The following is a 24,629-nucleotide window of genomic DNA, read 5'->3' as shown; positions in this document are numbered from 1 at the left end:
TCAAGATTCAGGAAGGTTAGCTCTAGCCACTCGCTGGAGAATCAAAGAATATCGCCTTCTTATATTGAATTTGAAGCTTCGCTGGGAACAGCAAAGCATAGGTGATACCGGCTGTTTACAGATCGCACTTAATAGCCTGGAAGGAAGCTCGCCCCTGCTGGACCAACACTGTATAGTCTGGAAACAGTAAGACCTTTACATCATTTACCAGGATTGGGGAGTGCTCCCGGGCAGTGCATCTCGGTCTTTATTATTCAGGATTTTTGCTATTATGGGTCTAGGAGGTGTTCCAGGGTTTGATTTTTTAGTCTGAACTCGATGGCCCTCTCGACTATGAAGATAAGCGACAGACCCTCTGGGGCCACTGCAGTCCAGAGCCAGCTTTCTACGTATTGTGTTGGCATTTGGCCCTGTATCTCCTCCAGCAATCCCAGGATACAAATATTTCTAAAAGCACGGCCTTCAGCATCTTCTGCCTGCTCCTGGAGCATCTCCACCTGCTGAGTTAACTTACTGATTTGTGTGGCATGTTCCAAAATGGCAAGCTTAGTTTCATTTGTCTTGACCCGGTCTACTAATTTACGATGCTCTTCTTTGAGGAACGATACGTCAGTGGTGAGTGCTCCCATCCTCTGTTCAATGGCAAGTCGGGACTCACGTATTTCCTGGAGGATAAGGTCCAATTTGTCCTGCAACGGTGCATTACAGGGGGAGGGGGCAGGTATTTGGGAACACTGGACACCAAAACCTGGATTGAAGTGTCACCTCAAGGTGGGGAGCAGGAGGGTGCCCAGGAGTGTCGGGTTCCGGACTTCGCTTTTGTTTTCCCCATACTTATTAATAGTGGGGCCTATCTAGCACTCAACAAGGGATGCCAATGTGTACCAACAGAAGAAAGGTTTAGCCAGTCCCTCCTTTACATCACAGATTCTGCAAGCTGCAAATGCTGTCTTTCAGTCCTGGGTTCAATTGCTTCAAGCCGTAGTCCCCAAAACAGGGCAGCAAGCCCCACAAAAATCAGTCGATGGGTTTGCAGTTTGTACTTGTTATATTGCGTGCTATACCTTACATAATTTAATAAGTCCAGGTATGCTCCTGAAAGGGGAACACTCAGGCTGCCCCTCAAAGTCTACCACCGGACCGGCAGTCCAAAATAGCATACAGTCATGGAGTTCCAACTTCTAGCAAGGATTAGCCTGGCAGTACCTCGCGGTACATGCACTCGATGCCATTGTGAGCTCAGTAAGTCTCTATTCCTGAAATATACCCCAGATCCAGCGTCACCAGGCCGGCATGGGTCCCTCCGTCTGCTTCCCTTTCTCAGAGTGCCCCCATTCACCATTCATTCTGTGGCCTCAGTTCTACCGGGCCACTAGTTCGGCAGGTGCAGGCTCCCCGCTCAATATTCAAGCCACTCTGTCCCCACCATGTAGTGCTTCCAAGCTCGTTCACAAGATGGCCACCAGCCCTTATGGTATCACAGGCCTCCACGGTCCACAGTCAGCAGTCGCACCTCAGTTGGGGCCCAGATGTGAGGATCGCATTTCAGAAGAGGCTATCTACAGCATCCTGACACTGTGGCCTTAGAGGCAAGGACCTTTGGGCCGCTAAAGTGACTCCGGCCCACCCGCTCCCACTCACCTCCAGGCGCCCTTGAGCTGCAGGACACCGACTCCTTCCACGGGCTCAGCGTCGTCCGGGGCATCGCGGTGACTCCAACCTCACTCCGCCACCGACAAGCTCACGCCAGCCCCTGCCTTAGCCTTCAATCTCAGGGACTGCTCCTCTCGCCGTGCATAGACCGGGGACGTCGCGTCGATTCACCTTGTCACTGCTCAGCTAGGAAAGTCTCTGCCGCTCTGCTACACAGGACCTCCACACTCCCCGGTCAACATAGCTGCGATGGGGCTGCCGGCACACATGGAGGGAAGGATTATTAAGATTATATGGGGCTGGCCCGGGTGCTTCTCGGCGTCTGCCATCTTGGGCGGTTACCCACACCCAGTCTTGGGTTGTCTGATTTGACTTTTGTTTGGTGTCACAAGATCTGGTCTGTTTGGTAGCTCGTGATGAGGTACCACAGATAGACCCAGCACTATTGTGTACCAATGATGACCCGCCTATGTGGGGGACTATGAGAATCAAGATGATTGAGGTTTGTCTTATCTTTCTTACCAGTAATGGAATTAGTGGGAGAGGCCGAAAACCGTAAGCAGATATCCATGACCAGTTCCATCCATAAAGCATTGCCCTTGGATTGTGGGTGTGGGTACCTGGATGCGATGCTTAGGCATTTTGAGTTTTCTTTTGTGGCAAAAAGATCTATGTCTGGTGTTTCCCACACTTGAAAATATTTTCGAAATATTTGGGGGGGAATTTCCCATTCGTGGACTTGTTGCTGCGTCCTGCTTAAGAGGTCCGCTAGCTGATTGTTCATCCCTGGGAGATATTCTGCGACTATTTGAATGTGGTTGTGAATTGCCACCCTTCTAAATTGACTATGCTAAGCTGTATAATTGGGACGAATGTCCCCCATCACCTGTTTTTGCAGATAATACATTGTCATCATATTGTCTATGTGTATCAACACTACTTAGTATGAATTTTGTGTCAGAAAAGCTTTGAGTGCTAGGAATACTGCTAGTAATCCCAAGTAATTTTTGTGGTAGGTTTGTTGGATGGAGTCCCATTGTCCCTGTGTAGTAAGGTTGTTGAGATGAGCTTCCCAACCGGTCTGTGGTGCATCGGTTGTGATTGTGGTCTGAGGCACAGGGTCCTGAAAGCCCCCCCTTGATAGGTTGGTGTAATTCCACCATTGTAGAGAGTTGTAAGTCTGGCAGTCCAACAAAACTATATCCTGAAGTTGACCTTGTGGCTGAGACCACTGTTGTGAGAGGCACTGTTGTAATGGTCCCAAGTGCAGTCTTGCATCTGGAACTATGGCTATGCATGAGGCCATTATTCCTAATAGTTTCATCACCAATTTCACTGTGTAAGTCAGATGGTGATGCAGCTGAGTTATTAGATCTTGAAAGGCTTGAAACCTTAATAGATTTGGTCAGGCTAATCCTGATTGAGTATTTAAAATTGCTCCCAAATATGGCTGTATCTGTAATGGCTTTAGATGAGATTTGAGATAAATGATGGTGATTCCCAACTTGTGAAGAAGATCTATTGTGTATCGAGTGTGCTGTTGATATACTTGCCTTGTACTGGATTTTATTGGCCAGTCACCAGGTATGGGAAGACATGTATGTGTTATCTTCTGAGGAATGCTACACTACCGCTAAGCATTTGGTGAACACCCTTGGTGCTGTTACTCCGAATAGTACTATCCTGAATTGGTAGTGCTTTCCTGCGATGACAAATCTTAGGTACTTGCGATGTGCTGGATGTATGGGAATGTTGAAATATGCATCTGAGATCCAATGTGGTCATGTCATCTCCTTTTTTTAGTATTGGTATGACATCTTGTAGAGTAACCATGTGAAAGTGTTCTGAAAGAATGTATAGATTGGGATGTCTGAGATGTGGAATTGGCCTTAATGTGCTATTTTGTATGCATTAGGAAGTATAGTGAATATACTCCTGATCCCTGTTGGGATATGGGTACTAGATCTATGGCTCCTTTGAGTAGTAGTGACTGTACCTCCTCCTTCAGTAATTTGAGATGTCCCTGAGTAAGTCTGTGTGAATGAGGGGGAATGTTTGGTGGAGTGGTAACGAGTTCTAGGCAATAAACATATTGGATAATTGATAGACCCCATTTGTCTGTAGAGATGTTTTGCCATTGTGGATACATATTTACCAGTCTTCCTCCCACCCGAGATGTATGTGCTGTGGGGGTGTTGAGTGAGTCACTGTTTGGTTGCAATGGAGGAAGTTCTGGAATTGAATGACTTGCCTCTTCCTCCATTATTGGACCCTCTATATGAGCCTCAAAAGGAACCTCTTGAATAGAATTATACGGATTGTTTATGTTGGGAAGTGGATGCTCATTCTGGGGTTGCTTGCTTGAAGCCACCTCTGAATTGTGGCCTGCAAAAGATACTTCTAGTAGGTGTAGTATATAATGCCCCCATTGCCTTGGCTGTTTCCGAATCTTTCTTTAACTTTTCTATGGTTGTGTCCACTTCTGGCCCAAACAGATGCTCCTTGTTGAAAGGCATGTTTAAAACTGCCTGTTGAATTTCAGGTTTGAGGCCTGAACATCTGAGCCATGCAGGTCATCTAATAACTATGCTGATATTTATGTCCCTAGCTGCAGTGTCAGCTGCATCTGAAGCGCATCTAATGGCATTATTTGAGATTGTTTGTCTTGCGTAACTATCTGCTGTCCCCACTTCTGATGCTCTGGTGGAAGGATTTTAAAGCAACTCTTCCATCTCATCCCAGGGGGTCCTGTCATACCTAGCTAAAAGAGCTTGAGAGTTGGCGATTCTCCAGTGGTTCACTGCTTGTGAGGCAACCCCTTTTCCTACAGCATATAGCTTTTTGCTCTCCTTATCTGGAGGAGCATCCCCTGTTATCCCTTTTTCTTGCTGCCCCAACCACTATGGAGGCTGGTGGTAACTGAGCTCTTATGAAGACTGGGTCTGATGGAGCTGGTTTAGATTTTCTTTTAATCAACTCTAGGAGTGATAATCCTGGCCTTCACTGGTTCTTTAAAAATGTCTGTTGAATGCCCGAGCATCCGAGGTAGCATCGGGAGACATTGATACTCTTGATTAGTGGATGTGAGATTATTAAAGAGAAAATCATCCTCTATGGGGGTCAGTGTGCATCTGCACAATATGGTATGCAGCTGCTCTCGCTATGACCTGATTGTATGCTGTAGTGTCTTCTGGGGGAGAAGGTCTTGCAGGGTATAAATCTGGTTCACTGAAGGTAATGGGATGAGGGTAACATAGATGAGAATGTCAGCAGAGAGACTTGCATCTGGTATGTGGGTGATGGTGGTGGTGTGGAGGGAAGAAGAAGAGGATAATGTGGTGGCAAAGGTTGTCTCTGCTGCACCGTTTTTTCTCTCTCTTTGTCCTTTGGGACCTTATTTTGGTGGAGGTCCAGTATCTAGGGTCTCTTGAAAGGATAATTTTCTTTTTAGTGTTACTGGAGGAGAGGCAATTATCCTTCCTGTGCCCATTTGTATTTGTAATTTGCGCTGTAGAGCATCCATAACCTCTAGAATTGGCTGTATTTCTGAAGTTTCTTGTGTGGAAGTAGTGATTTTCCCATTTGGAGCTTTCGGTTCTTAAGTCTTAGGCGCTGTGTGTTTTATTCGGACCGAAATTATCAGCTCCGAAACAGATGTTTTTTTGGTTCCAAAATGGATGTTTGTAATTTTCGGCTCAACACCGAAACAGCTGGACCAGTCAGTTTTGCGGGTGCCGAAAGCACTTTGGTCTTCATTCTCGATGCCGAACCTGAAGGTCGGTCATCCGGGCTTGTTTTTCGGATCCGACCATTGCCCGAAGGCAGTGGAGAACCGACAACCAGTGCTGGAGACTTTTTCAATGTCATTAGGTGGTGTGACAGGGCAGGTGTACTCACGTACTGCGCTGGAGGTATAGGTTGACTGTCCGCATCAGAGTCGTGGTCGGAGTCAGAGTCTCTAATGGAACGCGTCATACTCTGTTCTTCCTCCTTTTGCGCGTTTTCCTCACTGAAAATGTCTGGTGTCCCCTCTATAGACTTGGTCGCCATTTCCATTCAACGAGCTCTTTGATGCCAGAGTGTCTTCTTCGATCTAAACGATCTGCAGGTGTGGCAAGTCTCCTCTCGTTGGTCAGGAGATAAGCAGAGACTGCACACCAAATGCTAGTTGGTGTACGGGAACTTGGCGTGACAGAGGACAGAATCGAAACAGAGTCCGTTCCATCAGCTCAACATGGAAGAGGGCCCTAAAGGGCAAAGCCCTTTTTAGGGGTGAACAGAAATCGACTGACAGTTTTAATCAGATAAACTATATATAGAAACACGATCAAAACAATTCCGACGGTATTATAGAAAGGAAGAAAAATTTCAGAACACCCAAACAGAGATCCAACAGAGCGAGAGGAAACAGGTTCGAAGCTGACGGCTGAGAGAAACCAATCTAACAAAGGACTCGATGCACACGCGCAGTATTACCGAGAGGAGTCACCTCTTGATCTCGTGACTCGAAAACCTTCTTCGAAGAAAAACAACTTGTAACACTCCGAGCCCAACACTAAGTGGCGGACTTATGCAAAGCATGTGTATCTACAGCTACATATGTCATCGAACACACTGTACCATCTAGCTTTGTTATTAGCATTACTGGCCCTTCACTTCAGGAAAATGAAACAGAAGGATAATCTGGCTATTACCTGTCCACCTGCAGCACAGGCAGTCACCAGACCATACTGGCCACCATCTTTCTTTAGCCTGTGAGCAGCTGCCATTACCAGCCTGCATCCAGTGGCACCAAAGGGGTGTCCCAGGGACAAGGAACCACCCCATGTATTGAACTTATCCATGGGTGGAGCTCCAACCTTGAAGAAAAATAAAAACAAAAACTCAGTAAGTTAACATTTATAACACACAACCTTCACCTTCACACAGAATGGGGGAAGAAAAAAAAAAAACACATTTTGGTTCAGTGCTCCTGGCTGAAATAAGCCTGCCCATTCATCAGGTTGAATCAGGGCTGGACTGGCCGTAGCGGGCAACAGGCGTTTTTCCGGGAGGCTGGAAGGATGGGAGCCGGTTTTCCAGTGGTAGGGGCCGGTTTTCCAGTGGTGCTGCAATATCGGCCCCCACTAGCAAAAGCAGCAGCAAGGGTGCCTTTGAACCTCCCTGACTCCCTGAACACCCCCGCCCCCCCACCCCTACAGGCCTGGTCCGACAATTGCCAGGGCAGCTTCGGGTTCCCAGTCCGGCCCTGGGTTGAATATAAGAAGAATAAATCAATACAGACTCTACGACAGAGAAAAAAGCCGTAGACAATACAGCAGAGTTTGCTGGTCATCTGCATATATACATATTACATCAATTTAAGCATCAATCGTTTGAAGACCTCATGAATTGTTACAAATTTACCACTAACCTACTTCACAAAACTATCTTCTCGATTCTTGGTCATTACTCTTCAATATCTTAAAAAAATTAGCTTCACAGAACTGGGATAGTGAAGGACAAGATCATATGTTTGCCCACTGTCACACACACAAAAACAATGTGGGCAATTCCCTCAATGTATATGCTAGACACATTGATCCCGTTTCTTGGTTTTACCTTGCTCTTCCTGCCCATGTACGTCTGTGCAAACCAATCAGAATCCATGGCTTTCAGGTTAGCCAAAATCTGCCCCTAAGATGAAAAGCAAGAACAGGTGAACAGTGACAAACGCATGGATTTTATCAACTGTCCAGTAAACAAAGGCATGACACCACACACATTCTGACATAAAGAGGTGTTTGTGGATATTATGTGTTCAGATATATTGTATACGACTCTGACAAGTCCAATTACCCTGTTTCTAAATAACAACCACCATCTTGGACTGAAAGGATTATCTTTCCAGGTGGTGCTATTCATGTTCAGTTTCTGTAGACATATCTCAATACAACATAGTGCCTGGATGGGAAGCTGACTTGTGTTTTCCAGGATGGGCTCACACCATAGAGGCTGCCCCCAGTAGGCTCTTCTGGCAGCTTGGCTTTGGTGGGTGACACAGAAGGTTGATCCTCGCAAGGGCACTCACTCTTCAGCAGGCAGGTAAGTCTTCCTTCTTTCAACAAGACTTCAGGCCAAAATCTTTACAGCCTGAAGGCACCAGTACCACACCTGGCTTTTCTGTATTTGTTCTCTCTAACACATATTGTTGTGTAGGTTCTTCTTGGTCATGTAGAAACAAAACTAGTCAAGGCAACCAGTAATTAACTTTCCCTGTTGGCCAGAGCAGGGTGACCAAGTGACCTTCAACTTTCAAATCGTTGCAATATCCTCAAATCCTGAACCACATGACCAGTTCATACCTCAGTCATGCAGCTCTGTTTGCCTTCTTCAGACCTGTTTAGGCTGGCTTAATGCCAAGGAATGGCTTCAGACAAAAGGCAATTTTTAAGTTATAAAGGTCTCAAACACAAAAGCAGTGCAAGACAGGTTTTGGTGTGGCAGGGATACAGTTATATCAAAAGGGCCTTGCTAGTTACCTCTCCACAGAAACAAGAATGTTGAGGAGATTGAGTGGAGGTGCACATACATGCTCTGGAGTCCGAGATGGACACTGATAGGCTCAGATAAAGGCACCCACCATCTTGTATGGTATAACAGAGGTGTAGTCCAATGGGCTTTACCATTCACCTATTCAGGCTCATACAAAACCACTTAAACTCAAATGCTTAGAGGCTGAATGGTGGCAATGCTCTGCTTAATAGCTTTTCATTCTCCACAATAGTAACTCTTTTGGGTATCTTAAACACCATCACACATCTCCTCTAAGCTGGAAAGAAATCTCATCACCCCAATCAGTGGCACTCCACTTGCACCCCTTGCTGGCCCACGCCATCTTCAAACCAAACAGCATCATTTAAAAAGCCATCATGGCCACACTTCAACTTTTCGTGTGGACAAGGCTCACCTTCTCAGGTGACTTTTGGCACACATGCAGCTAGCCCAGCATCAGACTGGAAACCAAGAAGTGTAAAAAAAGGAAAAAAAAAAAAAAGCCAAGGCAAAAGGCATTTTCTGTCTATCCATCCAGGGCCTTATCCAACATCTCTGCATCCATAAGCACTGCCGCAACACTCCTCCAATTTAGGAAAGAGTTGAAGACTCACCTATTTAAGGAACAATACATCACAATGCAGTAAGATTCTAATAACCATCTATCTCTTCTAGCACTTACAGACTTGTATGCTTGTATTTGACCCTGTGCATTACTTCCCTGCTGTCTTCTCAGCTAGGTTTGCAAATACCACATATACATAAACAAATCCATACTATGCAAGTCTATGACATTGTGATGGCAAACGACCTCCCAGTTGCACGTGGCTGCACAGACTTTACTTTCAGTGGGAGGACAGTAAGCAGTCCCCTACCCCAAGGGATCCAAGTAAAAAGGCAAATGACTGGCCCCTGATTACAGATTACATTTCTGTCATTGGTAGTTCATACATAGCCTGGTTAGAAAGGACAGTAGCTGAAATCACTAAGGATGCAAATTAGATGTTTTCCCACTATCAAAACTGAGCTCCGATGCTCAGAAGACGAGACAACACTAAAGTCATTAGAGGTCACAGAGCACATTTCTGATGACCTCCAGTGCATTTGTAATGCCCTTGAGTCCTTAGGGCTGTCCAGAAAACATACAAGGACAAGATAACATGGCTAAGAGCACAGCTTCATAATGCCATGCTAAGGTCTTTCATGCCAAAAGGGGAAGTTACACAACCCATCTTTAAACCGCAAGACAGAATTCACTGTGGTAGTAAACAAGATGGCACAAAGAGAACCTGCTGTTTTCTAGTTATCATAACCCAAATATGAAAGAGTGACTTAAGTTTTTCCAGCTCTATAGTCCACTTCTGTGATGTTTCTATAGCATGTCACTGTACAAACGAGGTACTCCACAACAGCTGTGGGGAAATAAAATCTCATATTATAAAGGGCTGAACTGATCACGATAGTTTTGTACTTAGTTGTGTATTAATTATTAAGTGAATAGCACATGTCTATGCAAGGCTGCCGTAGATGACAGCCCTGTACCAACAGGCATGCCAGGGTCACACCACACTTACATTAAATGAGAGGAATGTGTAAGAAACTTGCACTAGAACACTTACTGCAAAAGCTTCATGGACCTCAAAGGCATCAATGTCAGCCAAGGTCAGGCCTGCTTTCTCCAGAACTTTGGGAGTGGCATATGTTGGCCTAAACAAAACAGAAGTGTTAAGAATGCAAATGCTTCATTATTTTCTCAAGAAACCCCAAAACAAAAAGCAAGTGAAGCATAAACTGCTAAAGCCATGTCTAAGGTATAATCTGAGGTTCAGAAAAATACAAGGTTACTGGTGCAGCAGTAGCAAAGAAAGTACTTGCCGGAAACATTTTCAAATTGTCCTCAAAACTTCCTCTCTCAAGGGCATGTTCCATCAGACTGGTTTATAAAATCTTGAACAATTCCACCTTGGTGAGAATGAGTTTGAAGCTTAAAACAATACTTGACAACATAAATATGATGGCTATAATTTCAAAGTATTTATACTGTGAAGTCCTGTAATATCACACTTTCTTCCCTCTAAAAAAATATATACTTAACCAGGATGACGTCTAGTCAATTTACTTATTAAAAGCCACTGCAAATGGGATTTAAACTCTTCCCTGTATCCACTCCACTGCCTTGACACTCCCATTTTATTATTATGCATTTCGAAGACTGCCCCGGACTGCTGCCCTTTAGGCCTCCAGAAGATGAGGCTGTAGTCCATGATGGAAACCACTGAGTCCACAGTTAAGCAATATCCTAATTTACTTGAAATAAATGTGGAAAAATGATAGACTACCAAAGGCAAAGTTAGAAGGGTGTGTGCATATACACAAAACCATGGACACAAAGGCAAAGATTCCCCTTATTAAAATTAAATAATGAAAATAACGTTGTTTTAATATCCAGTCAGGTGGCAACTAAGACCATGTTTTAAATAGTCCAGATAATTTGAAGGGGCAATTTGGGAGCATGTTAGCTAGTGACAGACCTCAAAGCCTCCAACAGAAAAAAACAAACAGAAAACAAACAAACAGAAAAAAGGATACAGGACAGACTGGATTTATTTGTGGCCTTTTAACTCCGAAGGAGAACGTGAGAAGGGTTGTTGATACATAAATTCCATACTACGGTCGAAGGAGAAAGTATAAATAATTAATTCCCCAGGAATCCGGCTGTGACAGTAAGCATTACTTGGACAAAAGAATACAGCAGTCAATACAAAATGGAATTAAATGAGACTGTATGCTGTTTGCTTATTCAAAGAGACTAGATTGTTTTCTTATATTAAGGAAGATATACACAAAAGAGTCGAAGGTGGTAGCACCTTCTGTGACGGAGATAAAACCTTAAATATTTTCGTAGCATTTAAGCACTTGGTTTTGTGTAAAATGTGGTTCTACCTCTACAAATATAATAAGAGACTGCCCTTGTGTGATTCACGAGACCTTGGGAACTTGATTGACAGATTACTATAGAGTACACCAAAGTTCTTTGAACTACCAGCATTCTGAGCCAGCCAATAGGGCAGATGCACCAGACAGAATGCAACAATGTGCCATTGGCCCTAGTTTTTTTGTTGTTTTTTTAAAATATCAGGACCAATGGTTGAACAACTCTATAAAACGAGAATGTTAGGCTAAAACATCCGCAAAACAAATGTCCAGACATCAGTATAGCGAAAACTCACAATGGCAATATAGAGAGATTCTGGTGGCATAAACAAAGTTATAGGGAAGAGGGCCGCAGGTGGCATTGTGAATGGCATCTCAATGACAAGGGGGTGTGGGGTGTGGGGGGGGGGGGGGGTGCTGGATGCTGGGAGTACAGATGTCGCCATTGCCCCTGGGAGTACAAGACCTCGGCGGCCTATACCTAAAAACTGGGAGATCCAAGTCAAGATTTTTTGTTGTTGAATACACTCACTGGACCCTTGCACAGCCATTGCCTCAACCAATAAGGATTGGGAATGAAAATATCACTTACCCAGTGTACATCTTTTCGTGGCATTAGTCGCTGCAGATTCACATGTTGTGCACAGTCCGCCATCTGGTGTTGGGTCGGAGTGTTACAAGTTGTTTTTCTTCGAAGAAGTCTTTCGAGTCACGAGACCGAGGGACTCCTCCTCTTTGCTTCCATTGCGCATGGGCTCCATCTTAGATTGTTTTCCCCGCAGAGGGTGAGGTAGGAGTTGTGTATGTTAGTAATGGTGCCCATGCAATGGAATGAATAAGTATGTACCAAATAAGGTTTAAGTAATATATTTACAAATATACAAATGTTGAAGATAACTTCCAACGGCTACAGGCTCCCGGGGAGGCGGGTGGGCACATGTGAATCTGCAGCGACCAATGCCACGAACAGATGTACACTGGGTAAGTGACATTTTCAGTTCGATGGCATCTGTTGCTGCAGATACACATGTTGTGCATAGACTAGTAAGCAGTTATCTCCCCAAAAGCGGTGGCTCAGCCTGTAGGAGTGGAAGTAGTCTGAAACAAAGTTCTCAGTACGGCTTGACCTACTGTGGCTTGTTGTGCGGATAGCACGTCTACACAGTAGTGTTTAGTAAATGTGTGAGGCGTGGACCATGTGGCTGCCTTACATATTTCGTGCATTGGAATATTTCCTAGAAAGGCCATGGTAGCGCCTTTCTTTCTGGTTGAGTGTGCCCTTGGTGTAATGGGCAGTTGTCTCTTTGCTTTAAGATAGCAGGTTTGGATGCACTTAACTATCCATCTGGCTACACCCTGTTTTGATATTGGGTTTCCTGTATGAGGTTTTTGAAATGCAATAAACAGTTGTTTTGTTTTCCTAACCTCCTTTGTTCTGTCGATGTAGTACATTAACGCTCTTTTGACATCTAATGTATGTAGTGCCCTTTCAGCTACTGAGTCTGGCTGTGGGAAGAACACTGGTAGCTCTACCGTTTGATTTAAGTGGAACGGTGAAATAATCTTTGGTAGGAATTTAGGATTGGTTCTTAGTACTACCTTATTTTTGTGTATTTGGATAAAAGGTTCTTGTATTGTAAACGCCTGAATTTCACTTACTCTTCTTAGAGATGTGATGGCAATGAGAAATGCAACCTTCCAGGTTAAGAATTGTATTTCGCAAGAATGCATGGGTTCAAAAGGTGGTCCCATGAGTCTTGTCAAGACGATGTTAAGGTTCCATGAAGGAACAGGTGGTGTTCTTGGTGGTATTATTCTTCTTAGGCCTTCCATAAACGCTTTAATGACGGGTATCCTAAACAGTGAAGTTGAATGGGTAATCTGCAGGTATGCAGATATTGCTGCGAGGTGTATTTTAATGGAAGAGAAGGCTAGATTGACTTTTGTAAGGGTAGTAAGTATCCCACTACATCTTTTGGGGATGCGTGTAATGGATGAACTTGATTATTATGGCAGTAGCAAACGAACCTTTTCCATTTGCTTGCATAGCAGTGTCTAGTGGAAGGTCTTCTAGCTTGTTTTATGACTTCCATAGATTCTTGGGTGAGGTTTAAATGTCAGAATTCTATGATTTCAGGAGCCAGATTGCTAGATTGAGCGATGCTGGGTTTGGATGCCTGATCTGCTGTTTGTGTTGTGTTAACAGATCTGGCCTGCTGGGTAACTTGACGTGGGGTACTACTGACAGGTCTAGTAGTGTTGTGTACCAAGGTTGTCTTGCCCATGTTGGTGCTATTAATATGAGTTTGAGTTTGTTTTGACTCAATTTGTTTACTAGATATGGAAGGAGAGGGAGAGGGGGAAAAGCGTATGCAAATATCCCTGACCAGTTCATCCATAGGGCATTGCCTTGAGACTGTCTGTGTGGGTACCTGGATGCGAAGTTTTGGCATTTTGCGTTCTCTTTTGTTGCAAATAGGTCTATTTGCGGTGTACCCCAAATTTTGAAGTAAGTGTTTAGGATTTGGGGGTGAATCTCCCAATCGTGGACCTGTTGGTGATCTCGAGAGAGATTGTGTGCTAGTTGATTTTGGATCCCTGGAATAAACTGTGCTATTAGGCGAATGTGGTTGTGAATTGCCCATTGCCATATCTTTTGTGCTAGGAGACATAGCTGTGTCGAGTGTGTTCCCCCTTGTTTGTTTAGGTAATACATTGTTGTCATGTTGTCTGTTTTGACAAGAATGTATTTGTGGGTTATGATGGGTTGAAATGCTTTTAGCGCCAGGAATACTGCTAGTAATTCGAGGTGATTTATATGCAGTTTTGTTTGATGTACGTCCCATTGTCCTTGGATGCTGTGGTGATCGAGGTGTGCTCCCCACCCTGTCATGGAAGCATCTGTTGTTATTACGTATTGTGGCACTGGGTCTTGGAACGGCCGCCCTTTGTTTAAATTTGTACTGTTCCACCATAGAAGCGAGAGGTATGTTTGGCGGTCCATCAACACCAGATCTAGAAGGTGACCCTGTGCATGTGACCATTGTGATGCTAGGCGCTGTTGTAAGGGCCTCATGTGCAGTCTTGCGTTTGGGACAATGGCTATGCATGAGGACATCATGCCTAGGAGTTTTAAAACCACTTTTGCCTGTATTTTTTGTGTTGGATACATGGCCTGTATGACCTTGCGAAAACTTTGAACCCTTTGTGGACTTGGAGTGGCTAATCCTTTTGTTGTGTTGATTACCGCTCCTAAGTAGTGCTGTATTTTGCACGGCACAATGTGTGATTTTGTGTAGTTGAGGGAGAACCCGAGTTTGTAGAGGGTTTGTATGACATACTCTGTTGTGAACACTTTGTTAGAGAGTTGGTCTTGATTAGCCAATCGTCTAGATACGGGAATACGTGTATTTGCTGCCTTCTGATGTGTGCGGCTACTACTGCTAGGCATTTGGTAAATACTCTTGGTGCGGTGTTATACCGAACGGTAAGACTTTGAATTGATAATATATTCCCTTGAATACAAACCTTAGGTATTTCCTGTGCGAAGGATGTATTGGTATGTGGAAATGCGCGTCTTTGAGATCTAAGGTTGTCATGTAATCTTGTTGCTTTAGCAGTGGTAACACCTCCTGTAGCGTGACCATGTGAAAGTGGTCTGATTTGATGTAGGTGTTTAGTATTCTGAGATCTAAGATTGGCCTCAGTGTTTTGTCCTTTTTGGGTATTAGAAAGTACAGTGAATAGACTCCTGTGTTTATTTCTGTACATGGTACCAGTTCTATTGCTTCTTTTTGCAGTAATGCTTGAACTTCTATTTCTAGGAGGTTTAAATGCTGTTTTGACATTTTTTGTGTTTTTGGTGGGATATTTGGAGGGATTTGTAGAAATTCTATGCAATAACCATGTTGGATAATTGCTAAGACCCAAGTGTCTGTTATATTTACCCACGATTGATAAAACTGACTTAGTCTTCCCCCCACTGGTGTTATGTGGAGGGGTTGAGTGACTTGTAAGTCACTGTTTGGTTGTTGGGGTTTTGGGGCTTTGAAATTTTCCCCGGTTTCTCGGGAATTGTCCCCCTCTGTACTGGCCCCGAAAGCCTCCCCTTTGGTACTGTCCCTGGTAGGTAGACGGTGTTGATTGTGAGGTGCTGGCTTGTGTGGCCTGACCCCGAAACCCCCCTCTGAAGGTTGTTTTACGGAAGGTGCCAAAAGTGCCTCTGCCTTGCGGGGAATAGAGCGCGCCCATGGCCTTGGCTGTGTCAGTGTCCTTTTTTAGCTTCTCAATTGCCGTGTCAACCTCTGGTCCGAACAATTGTTGTTCGTTGAACGGCATATTGAGTACTGCTTGCTGTATTTCTGGTTTAAAGCCAGATATGCGTAACCATGCGTGCCTTCTGATGGTTACTGCAGTGTTTATTGTTCTTGCAGCTGTGTCCGCTGCATCCATAGAGGAGCGTATTTGGTTATTGGAGATGTTTTGTCCCTCCTCAACCACTTGTTTTGCCCGCTTTTGAAATTCTTTGGGTAGATGCTCGATGAGATGCTGCATCTCGTCCCAATGGGCTCTGTCATAACGCGCTAGAAGCGCCTGAGAGTTTGCGATGCGCCACTGGCTTGCAGCTTGTACAGCTACTCTTTTCCCAGCTGCGTCAAATTTTCGGCTTTCTTTATCCGGGGGTGGTGCATCGCCCGATGTGTGTGAATTGGCTCTTTTGCGAGCTGCTCCTACCACGACTGAGTCTGGTGGCAGTTGAGAGGTGATAAAAGCAGGGTCCGTGGGAGGTGCTTTATATTTTTTCTCCACCCTTGGAGTTATCGCTCTACTCTTGACAGGGTCTTTGAAGATCTGCTTCGCGTGCCTTAGCATTCCTGGAAGCATAGGCAGGCTTTGGTAGTTGCTATGGGTGGAGGAGAGGGTGTTAAAAAGGAAGTCATCCTCGACAGGTTCTGTGTGTAACGACACGTTGTGGAATTCTGCTGCCCTAGCTACCACCTGTGCATACGCTGTGCCGTCCTCGGGTGGTGAGGGCTTGGTAGGGTATGACTCTGGACTATTGTCTGATACTGGGGCGTCGTATAGGTCCCAAGCATCTTGGTCATCTTGGCTCATGGTGGTGTGAGCCGGTGAATGTGACGGAGTTTGTGCCGGTGATATCCGAGTTACAGGTGGAGGAGAGGGTGGCGGAGTTGCCTTCTTTGCCACCTTTGCTTGTGGTGTTAGTTGTTCCGTTTGGAACTCAAGTCTCCTTTTTCTCCTGATTGGTGGAAGAGTGCTAATCTTCCCTGTTCCACTCTGGATTAAGATCCTCTTTTGTGTATGGTCAACATCAGTGGTTTGTAACTCCTCTTCGAACCTGTGTTTACGCATTTGAGAGGACAATGATTGTTCCTCTGAATATGAGCTGGTAGTGGGTTCGGTTGCTGGTTGTTTTGGCACCGAAACTGTGTCTTTTTTTGTTTTCGGCTCCGAGGCGAATTTCTTCTTTTTCGGAGTCGAGCCTTCTTGGTGTCGATCATCCTCGGTGCCGCTGTCTCTGCGTCGAGAGCGTCGGCTCCGCTGTCTCGGCGTCGATCTTTTTCGGCAACACTTTCTCGGTCCCAAGAATGTTGCGTGCCTGTGTCTCGACCTGAGTCGGACGATCTGGGCACCAATTCGGCCTTTTTCGGTGCCGATGGACGGTCACCTTTATGGGTTGAGCCATGGCCAGTTGGCAGTAGCGTCCCCTGGGCCTTGTATGTTTTCTTGTGCTGTGTGCTTTTCGACGTCTTACTCACAGTTTCCTCAACGTCGAATTCCTCCGAGTCCGATTCATGGATGGAGAAGGCTTCCTCCTCTTCTCCTTGTTCCTCGAACTCTCGGTGTTCTGTCGGCGTGGACGCCATCGGTAATCTTCTGGCTCGACGGTCACGGAGCGTTTTTCGGGACCGGAACGCACAACAGGCCTCACAAGTTTCTTCTTTGTGCTCGGGTGACAGGCACAAGTTACAGACCAAATGTTGGTCTGTATATGGATATTTATTGTGGCATTTAGGACAGAATCGCAACGGGGTCCGTTCCATCGGTGTCGATGTTACACGCGGTCGGGCCGACCAGGCCCCGACAGGGGATCGAAATTACCCCGAAGGGCTACCGGAGCTCTTCACGATTCGGTGTCGATTCTAACTATCCTGATCCCGAGCGAAACAATACCGACGTAGTTTTCCGAAGTTTTGACTATCTTTCCGTCCCGAAACCCGGAGCGAAAAGGAACACGTCCGAACCCGAGGGCGGAAAAAAAAAACAATCTAAGATGGAGCCGACGCCCATGCGCAATGGAAGCAAAGAGGAGGAGTCCCTCGGTCTCGTGACTCGAAAGACTTCTTCGAAGAAAAACAACTTGTAACACTCCGACCCAACACCAGATGGCGGACTGTGCACAACATGTGTATCTGCAGCAACAGATGCCATCGAACCTAGGATTTAGGATTAATGGCCAACCAGGACTTTAAATACAAATCTATGGAAAAGTTAGCATTAGGACGATTATTGTAGAGTCAGCACAACCAGTGTTGTCAATGAGCCGCTCCTTTGGATCCATGATGGTATCTGGTAGGTCAAGGACAATGCAGGCTCAAAAGACTTCCAGGCTCAACAACTCATCAACCTACTGTCTCACGCATTTGCTGCTTGAAAGCACTTCTGGCCAACTGCACAGCAAAGTCTGCATGGCATTTTGGTGTCTCACACTCTTTTGAGATGTCCTCAATGCTGCTTTCAGTTAGCAGGGCCTTCCTGTTTGCCCCCCTGGTAAGGGGAGTGCTGACAAGTCACAACATAGAGCTTCCTCTGCTTCTAGGACATGGAGCAGCAAAAGGGCTTCACCAGAATCAAACTAAAGTCATGGGTTGGTTGGAGTACGGGGTTGGAAGAGGACAGCTTCAAGGAAGATCCCATCTCTGAAAAGTGTATTGTTTGGGCTGGTGCACATCAAAGTCGAGAATGTTTTAAAAATACTGGTCCTAAAACAACAGTACTTATCCAATGTTGCGGCCAAAGACAGGAAGCCACAGCCAGCCAAATAGTCAACGTAATATATTAAAATTCAAACACTTCTCCAATTAGGATGTTGTGAATTGCCAAGACCTTTCCAGTTTCTATCTGGAGATATTCAAGGACTAGTGCCAGCTGGTCACGTGCAAATCTGGATTCTATCTGTGCACTCTCAAACAAACCCCTTAGACTGCAAGGTGATGACTGGTGCAACACAGAAAGGTGGGGATAGGAGGCAAAGAAATTCAAAGTATAGGCAGAAGCTGCTGTGGAACCAATCAGCTACAGACTCCCTCAAACCTCTGGTGATTTGGAGTAGGAACTCCTTACAAAAGACATGCAGGTTGGAACCTCAGAGGACGATGAAGATGATTAGCAGGGAAACCACTGTTCTATCCAATGAAGTGCCCAACACACACACCATTTACCCTGCTGACACACACTTGCAACACACTAAGGAGCAGGGGTGAGGATGGTTTTGGAATATAAACCCCAGATCTTAGGACCTCACAGATTTAATATGGGAACATTGCATTATCATCTCTCCCACCCCCAAGGTTATAGGAAATAAGGTATATGCCCTTGTGATTAGAATCAGATGCAGACAACTACCAGCCTTTCATTAATATTGTGAGAAGAAAAACTGATGTGCCGCCTTAATAGCAGAACCTAGGTTTTACTGTCTAACATCAGATCAAAAACACGGATGCCCTTGAGTGGACTACAACTGACAAGTCCACAGGAAGAAAAAACAAAAGCTTTTCCAAAGCATGCAAGTACTTCTGTACCTAAAGGCAATCAGGATCGGCCTTTTTAGTGACATTGCATCTGTTCCCCTGCTAGCCATGCTCACCTTCTTCAAACTTTGCACCTGTGCATAACTCATTCAGCATCTGATAATGTTATATGGTAGCTCTACAAGGCAGCATTCATAACCAGCCACTGAACGATACCAGCATAATAGACAGCATCAATTCCTCTGGACATATTTTGCTTGAGAGATTGCAGGACAGGATGCTGACAGACTGTATGAAGTTGTGGGACAGCTTCCATAACATATGGAGGACACATTAAATGTCAGACGACTTACAAACTGTTCATTAACTTGCTAATAAATAGCATGACAATCCTAACCCAAAATGCACTGTAATATCTTTAATGTGAGTAGTGTGTTACTCGTTCTTCAAGCAATCCAGAGCCTGGTCACGGCTAGAAACTACTATATAAATGTAAAAACAAGGGTACAACTCCAGCTCCTAACACCAATAGCAAGCAGCTCTAGACCCTGTGACTGTAACAAAACAGTTTCAAAACGTGAAGGGTATACAGAGTTAGAGATACAAAAAGATGGCATCTTGCATGGATGATACATTCACTTGGCTAAGATTTAATTTTGATTGCTTTTAAGACAAATTCTGGTATGGACAGGTTACAGCACTACTGAAAGATCTATAGGGAACGATAAGACAAGATTCCTTTTTCACAACATGAAGGAAAATTTAGACCAATCACAAATAAAGAATGGTTAGATTAAATGCACACAATTTCATTGAAGGAATGTGTCACATAATTGCCAATTTCCCCCCTATAACAATTTCTGGATTTTGCTTCAATGGTTTGCCTGCATCTTGAGTTAAAAAGTTGTGTTTTTGTTTTAAAGTATAAGACAGTGCCATGTAAAACGATATACACTGTTGCTATGTAGGTGTAGTAAACCTTCCACCTGGACAGCAAAAGGTAGGACAACATGTTTTTTGGTAGCCTAGCTAGTAAGGAGAAAAAACACAAGAAGAAGCTGTCAGTAGAGTCAGAGGTTGTCCTATTTGTAGGAAGTTGGCTCTGTATGTGCTATTTCAAAGTAAGGAATAGCATGCACAGAGTCCAAGGGTTCCCCTTAGAGGTAAAATAGTGGTAAAAAGAGATAATACTAATGCTCTATTTTGTGGTAGTGTGGTCGAGCAGTAGGCTTATCCAAGGAGTAGTGTTAAGCATTTGTTGTACATACACATAGACAATAAATGAGGTACACACACTCAGAGACAAATCCAGCCAATAGGTTTTGTTATAGAAAAATATCTTTTCTTAGTTTATTTTAAGAACCACAGGTTCAAATTCTACATGTAATATCTCATTCGAAAGGTATTGCAGGTAAGTACTTTAGGAACTTTAAATCATAAAAATTGCATGTATACTTTACAAGTTATTGACAAATAGCTGTTTTAAAAGTGGACACTTAGTGCAATTTTCACAGTTCCTGGGGGAGGTAAGTTTTTGTTAGTTTTACCAGGTAAGTAAGACACTTACAGGGTTCAGTTCTTGGTCCAAGGTAGCCCACCGTTGGGGGTTCAGAGCAACCCCAAAGTCACCACACCAGCAGCTCAGGGCCGGTCAGGTGCAGAGTTCAAAGTGGTGCCCAAAACACATAGGCTAGAATGGAGAGAAGGGGGTGCCCCGGTTCCGGTCTGCTTGCAGGTAAGTACCCGCGTCTTCGGAGGGCAGACCAGGGGGGTTTTGTAGGGCACCGGGGGGGACACAAGCCCACACAGAAATTTCACCCTCAGCAGCGCGGGGGCGGCCGGGTGCAGTGTAGAAACAAGCGTCGGGTTCGCAATGTTAGTCTATGAGAGATCTCGGGATCTCTTCAGCGCTGCAGGCAGGCAAGGGGGGGGTTCCTCGGGGAAACCTCCACTTGGGCAAGGGAGAGGGACTCCTGGGGGTCACTTCTCCAGTGAACGTCCGGTCCTTCAGGTCCTGGGGGCTGCGGGTGCAGGGTCTCTCCCAGGCGTCGGGACTTAGGATTCAAAGAGTCGCGGTCAGGGGAAGCCTCGGGATTCCCTCTGCAGGCGGCGCTGTGGGGGCTCAGGGGGGACAGGTTTTGGTACTCACAGTATCAGAGTAGTCCTGGGGTCCCTCCTGAGGTGTTGGATCTCCACCAGCCGAGTCGGGGTCGCCGGGTGCAGTGTTGCAAGTCTCACGCTTCTTGCGGGGAGCTTGCAGGGTTCTTTCAAGGCTGCTGGAAACAAAGTTGCAGCCTTTCTTGGAGCAGGTCCGCTGTCCTCGGGAGTTTCTTGTCTTTTCGAAGCAGGGGCAGTCCTCAGAGGATGTCGAGGTCGCTGGTCCCTTTGGAAGGCGTCGCTGGAGCAGGATCTTTGGAAGGCAGGAGACAGGCCGGTGAGTTTCTGGGGCCAAGGCAGTAGTCGTCTTCTGGTCTTCCTCTGCAGGGGTTTTCAGCTAGGCAGTCCTTCTTCTTGTAGTTGCAGGAATCTGATTTTCTAGGGTTCAGGGTAGCCCTTAAATACTAAATTTAAGGGCGTGTTTAGGTCTGGGGGGTTAGTAGCCAATGGCTACTAGCCCTGAGGGTGGGTACACCCTCTTTGTGCCTCCTCCCAAGGGGAGGGGTCACAATCCTAACCCTATTGGGGGAATCCTCCATCTACAAGATGGAGGATTTCTAAAAGTTAGAGTCACCTCAGCTCAGGACACCTTAGGGGCTGTCCTGACTGGCCAGTGACTCCTCCTTGTTGCTTTCTTTGTTCCCTCCAGCCTTGCCGCCAAAAGTGGGGGCCGTGGCCGGAGGGGGCGGGCAACTCCACTAAGCTGGAGTGCCCTGCTGGGCTGTGACAAAGGGGTGAGCCTTTGAGGCTCACAGCCCGGTGTTACAGCTCCTGCCTGGGGGAGGTGTTAGCATCTCCACCCAGTGCAGGCTTTGTTACTGGCCTCAGAGTGACAAAGGCACTCTCCCCATGGGGCCAGCAACATGTCTCTAGTGTGGCAGGCTGCTGGAACTAGTCAGCCTACACAGATAGTCGGTTAAGTTTCAGGGGGCACCTCTAAGGTGCCCTCTGGAGTGTATTTTGCAATAAAATGTACACTGGCAACAGTGTGCATTTATTGTGCTGAGAAGTTTGATACCAAACTTCCCAGTTTTTAGTGTAGCCATTATGGTGCTGTGGAGTTCGTGTTTGACAAACTCCCAGACCATATACTCTTATGGCTACCCTGCACTTACAATGTCTAAGGTTTTGCTTAGACACTGTAGGGGCACAGTGCTCATGCACTGGTACCCTCACCTATGGTATAGTGCACCCTGCCTTAGGGCTGTAAGGCCTGCTAGAGGGGTGTCTTACCTATACTGCATAGGCAGTGAGAGGCTGGCATGGCACCCTGGGGGGAGTGCCATGTCGACTTACTCATTTTGTTCTCACTAGCACACACAAGCTGGTAAGCAGTGGGTCTGTGCTGAGTGAGGGGTCTCTAGGGTGGCATAATACATGCTGCAGCCCTTAGAGACCTTCCCTGGCAATAGGGCCCTTGGTACCAGAGGTACCAGTTACAAGGGACTTATCTGGATGCCAGGGTGTGCCAATTGTGGGATCAATGGTACATTTTAGGTGAAAGAACACTGGTGCTGGGGCCTGGTTAGCAGGGTCCCAGCACACTTCTCAGTCAAGTCAGCATCAGTATCAGGCAAAAAGTGGGGGGTAACTGCAACAGGGAGCCATTTCTTTACACTATTGCTTTGAACTTTTCCCGCCACCCTCGAGAATGTCCCCACAAGTGCTGGATGGTCCGCTCCTTTGGCCACCCAAACATACCCTATGCTCTTAAAAGGCTCATCTTCATGCAGTGTGAGCAACTCCTTGACCTCTGTCCAACCCAGAGATTATTGCTACCTCACCCACAGGCTGCCCCTACACCGATGCCCCTACTCCTGGAAGCACCTATCAGAAAGCAGCAATCCATCAAGAGGGGAGAGAGAGCAGGCAGTCTAAAGTACTAGCAGGAATCAGAAAGGTAGCTCAGCAGCAGAAGGCAAGTTTGGAAGAAACCAAGCACTGAAGCAGGTGTGCATGCCTGCATGTGTAAATCTTATCATAATGAGGGCATCCGTGCAAGTCACTCCAGCTATAATGCGGATGGCTGCATGATGATGGTAATTCGTGACATACTGGCGGCATGCATGGTATTGATGGAACCCCACCCAAGCTTAATGCTGCCATAATGTGGGGAGCTATGGCATGATGGGGCTAGGGCACACATGGAAGTTTGAATACAATTAAATTCCACCAGGCTCGGGGAACAGAACCAGTGCAAGTGAATGCATGTAGGATGTGCCTGGATGTACACGCATAGCTAACCCAGTCTCCAAAATCTAGAACAGATGCATTTTGCCAGGGCTTGAATTTTTGGACAGAGTATGTAGGAGGTGAAACATTCATTTTCAAATGCCGATTAAGATGGGAAACAAAATTACAAGATGGCCAATTACATAGCGGAAAATGCAGAAGTAATTACAAGTTCAAAGAATAATTAAATTAATGTTCAAAATAAAATGGAGGCAGGAGTAAAAATAGTGTCCCACTCACCCTAGCAAGAGCTGGTCCTTCGGGTCTTGAGAGACATATACAAAATCCCTGTATTAAAGAAACCATAATGTAAACCGAGGAAATGTCAGGATAATCAATCAAGAGTATATCACAGCCTCCACTTACCTTAAGTAGGCCTTTGGTTTGTATCCCATAGCAAGGGCCTTCTCCTCCGACATAAGAAGAACAGCTGATGCGCCATCGGTCTGAAAGAGCAACCAGAACAAACTGATCATGAAGGAATGGTGTAATGAAATTATAAAAACTAAGCCAGGGGAAGGGGTGTAAGGGATGGCAGGGACAGGGCGTAGTGGGTAGCAAGAAGAAATGCTTTTGTACACCTGAGATGGTCTATCACGTTGGACACAGCCTCTCACAGTAGGAGGGGCAGAGTCCTAGATCAATAAAGTCCTAGCAACACTATTTTTAAAAGCAAAATTGATGGGTCATAGGACTCTCATAGAATTGTTCCTTATGCAACTATGGGTCAAATCAAGGAACTCTGAGATTCCATCCTCTTATATCTTGGGTGCAGAAAAATATTTGTTATTATTCTGTTAACCTTCGAAAATATTTGCTTACTACCTAGTACACTAATACAAGACGATATATGTGTGGCCAAAGGCAACATGCAGACCACAGTAGGCAGTGAGCAAAATGAAATAAAGCAGACGGGTCAGCAGGTCCATATACGTACAATGGTATGGAAAAAGGAAACAATAGGGAATCAATGTGCTCAATTCATATGGCTATGGGGTTCACACCACCGGTCTCAAAGTAATCTTCTGAAAGACTGAACAATTACAAAACAGGAACAGAAAAAATAACTGATCTACACCCCCAAATCTGTTAAAACATCAAGGAAATTCGTACCAATAGAACCTGAAGGAACAATTTACATCCTTTGACTTCTAAAGCAAAGCAAGGAGCCAATATCCTAAACTTAAACTCAGAGGTTTTAGAGAACATCACGCCCCTAGGAAGGCCGATACTGATACAAAGAGAATGTCTGAATACCTAAGGCCTGTACAACACAGAGTGCAAAGACATACATAAGAGCAAACACTTTCAGCCATCTCCACTAGAGCACTACACCAACACAAAATT

The 24,629-nt window shown here is 45.4% G+C and overlaps 1 protein-coding gene across 2 annotated transcripts in view; it reads right to left on the bottom strand.

Annotated features, from left to right (window-relative positions):
- The window catches only part of HADHB (hydroxyacyl-CoA dehydrogenase trifunctional multienzyme complex subunit beta), a 103,404-nt gene that overhangs the window by 14,579 nt on the left and 64,196 nt on the right, over positions 1-24,629 (bottom strand). For both annotated transcript variants that reach the window (XM_069233660.1, XM_069233661.1), the window contains exons 11-15: positions 23,649-23,728; positions 23,523-23,570; positions 9,807-9,894; positions 7,255-7,329; positions 6,348-6,512 (exon numbers count right to left, since the gene is read on the bottom strand). In XM_069233660.1, coding sequence (XP_069089761.1) covers positions 6,348-6,512; positions 7,255-7,329; positions 9,807-9,894; positions 23,523-23,570; positions 23,649-23,728 — 456 coding nt within the window. The remainder of the gene's footprint in view (positions 1-6,347; positions 6,513-7,254; positions 7,330-9,806; positions 9,895-23,522; positions 23,571-23,648; positions 23,729-24,629) is intronic.

This window comes from Pleurodeles waltl, chromosome 5, assembly GCF_031143425.1.
Source record: "Pleurodeles waltl isolate 20211129_DDA chromosome 5, aPleWal1.hap1.20221129, whole genome shotgun sequence".
NCBI classification, from domain to species: Eukaryota; Metazoa; Chordata; class Amphibia; order Caudata; family Salamandridae; genus Pleurodeles; species Pleurodeles waltl.
This window is presented reverse-complemented; position numbering and strand designations above follow the sequence as displayed.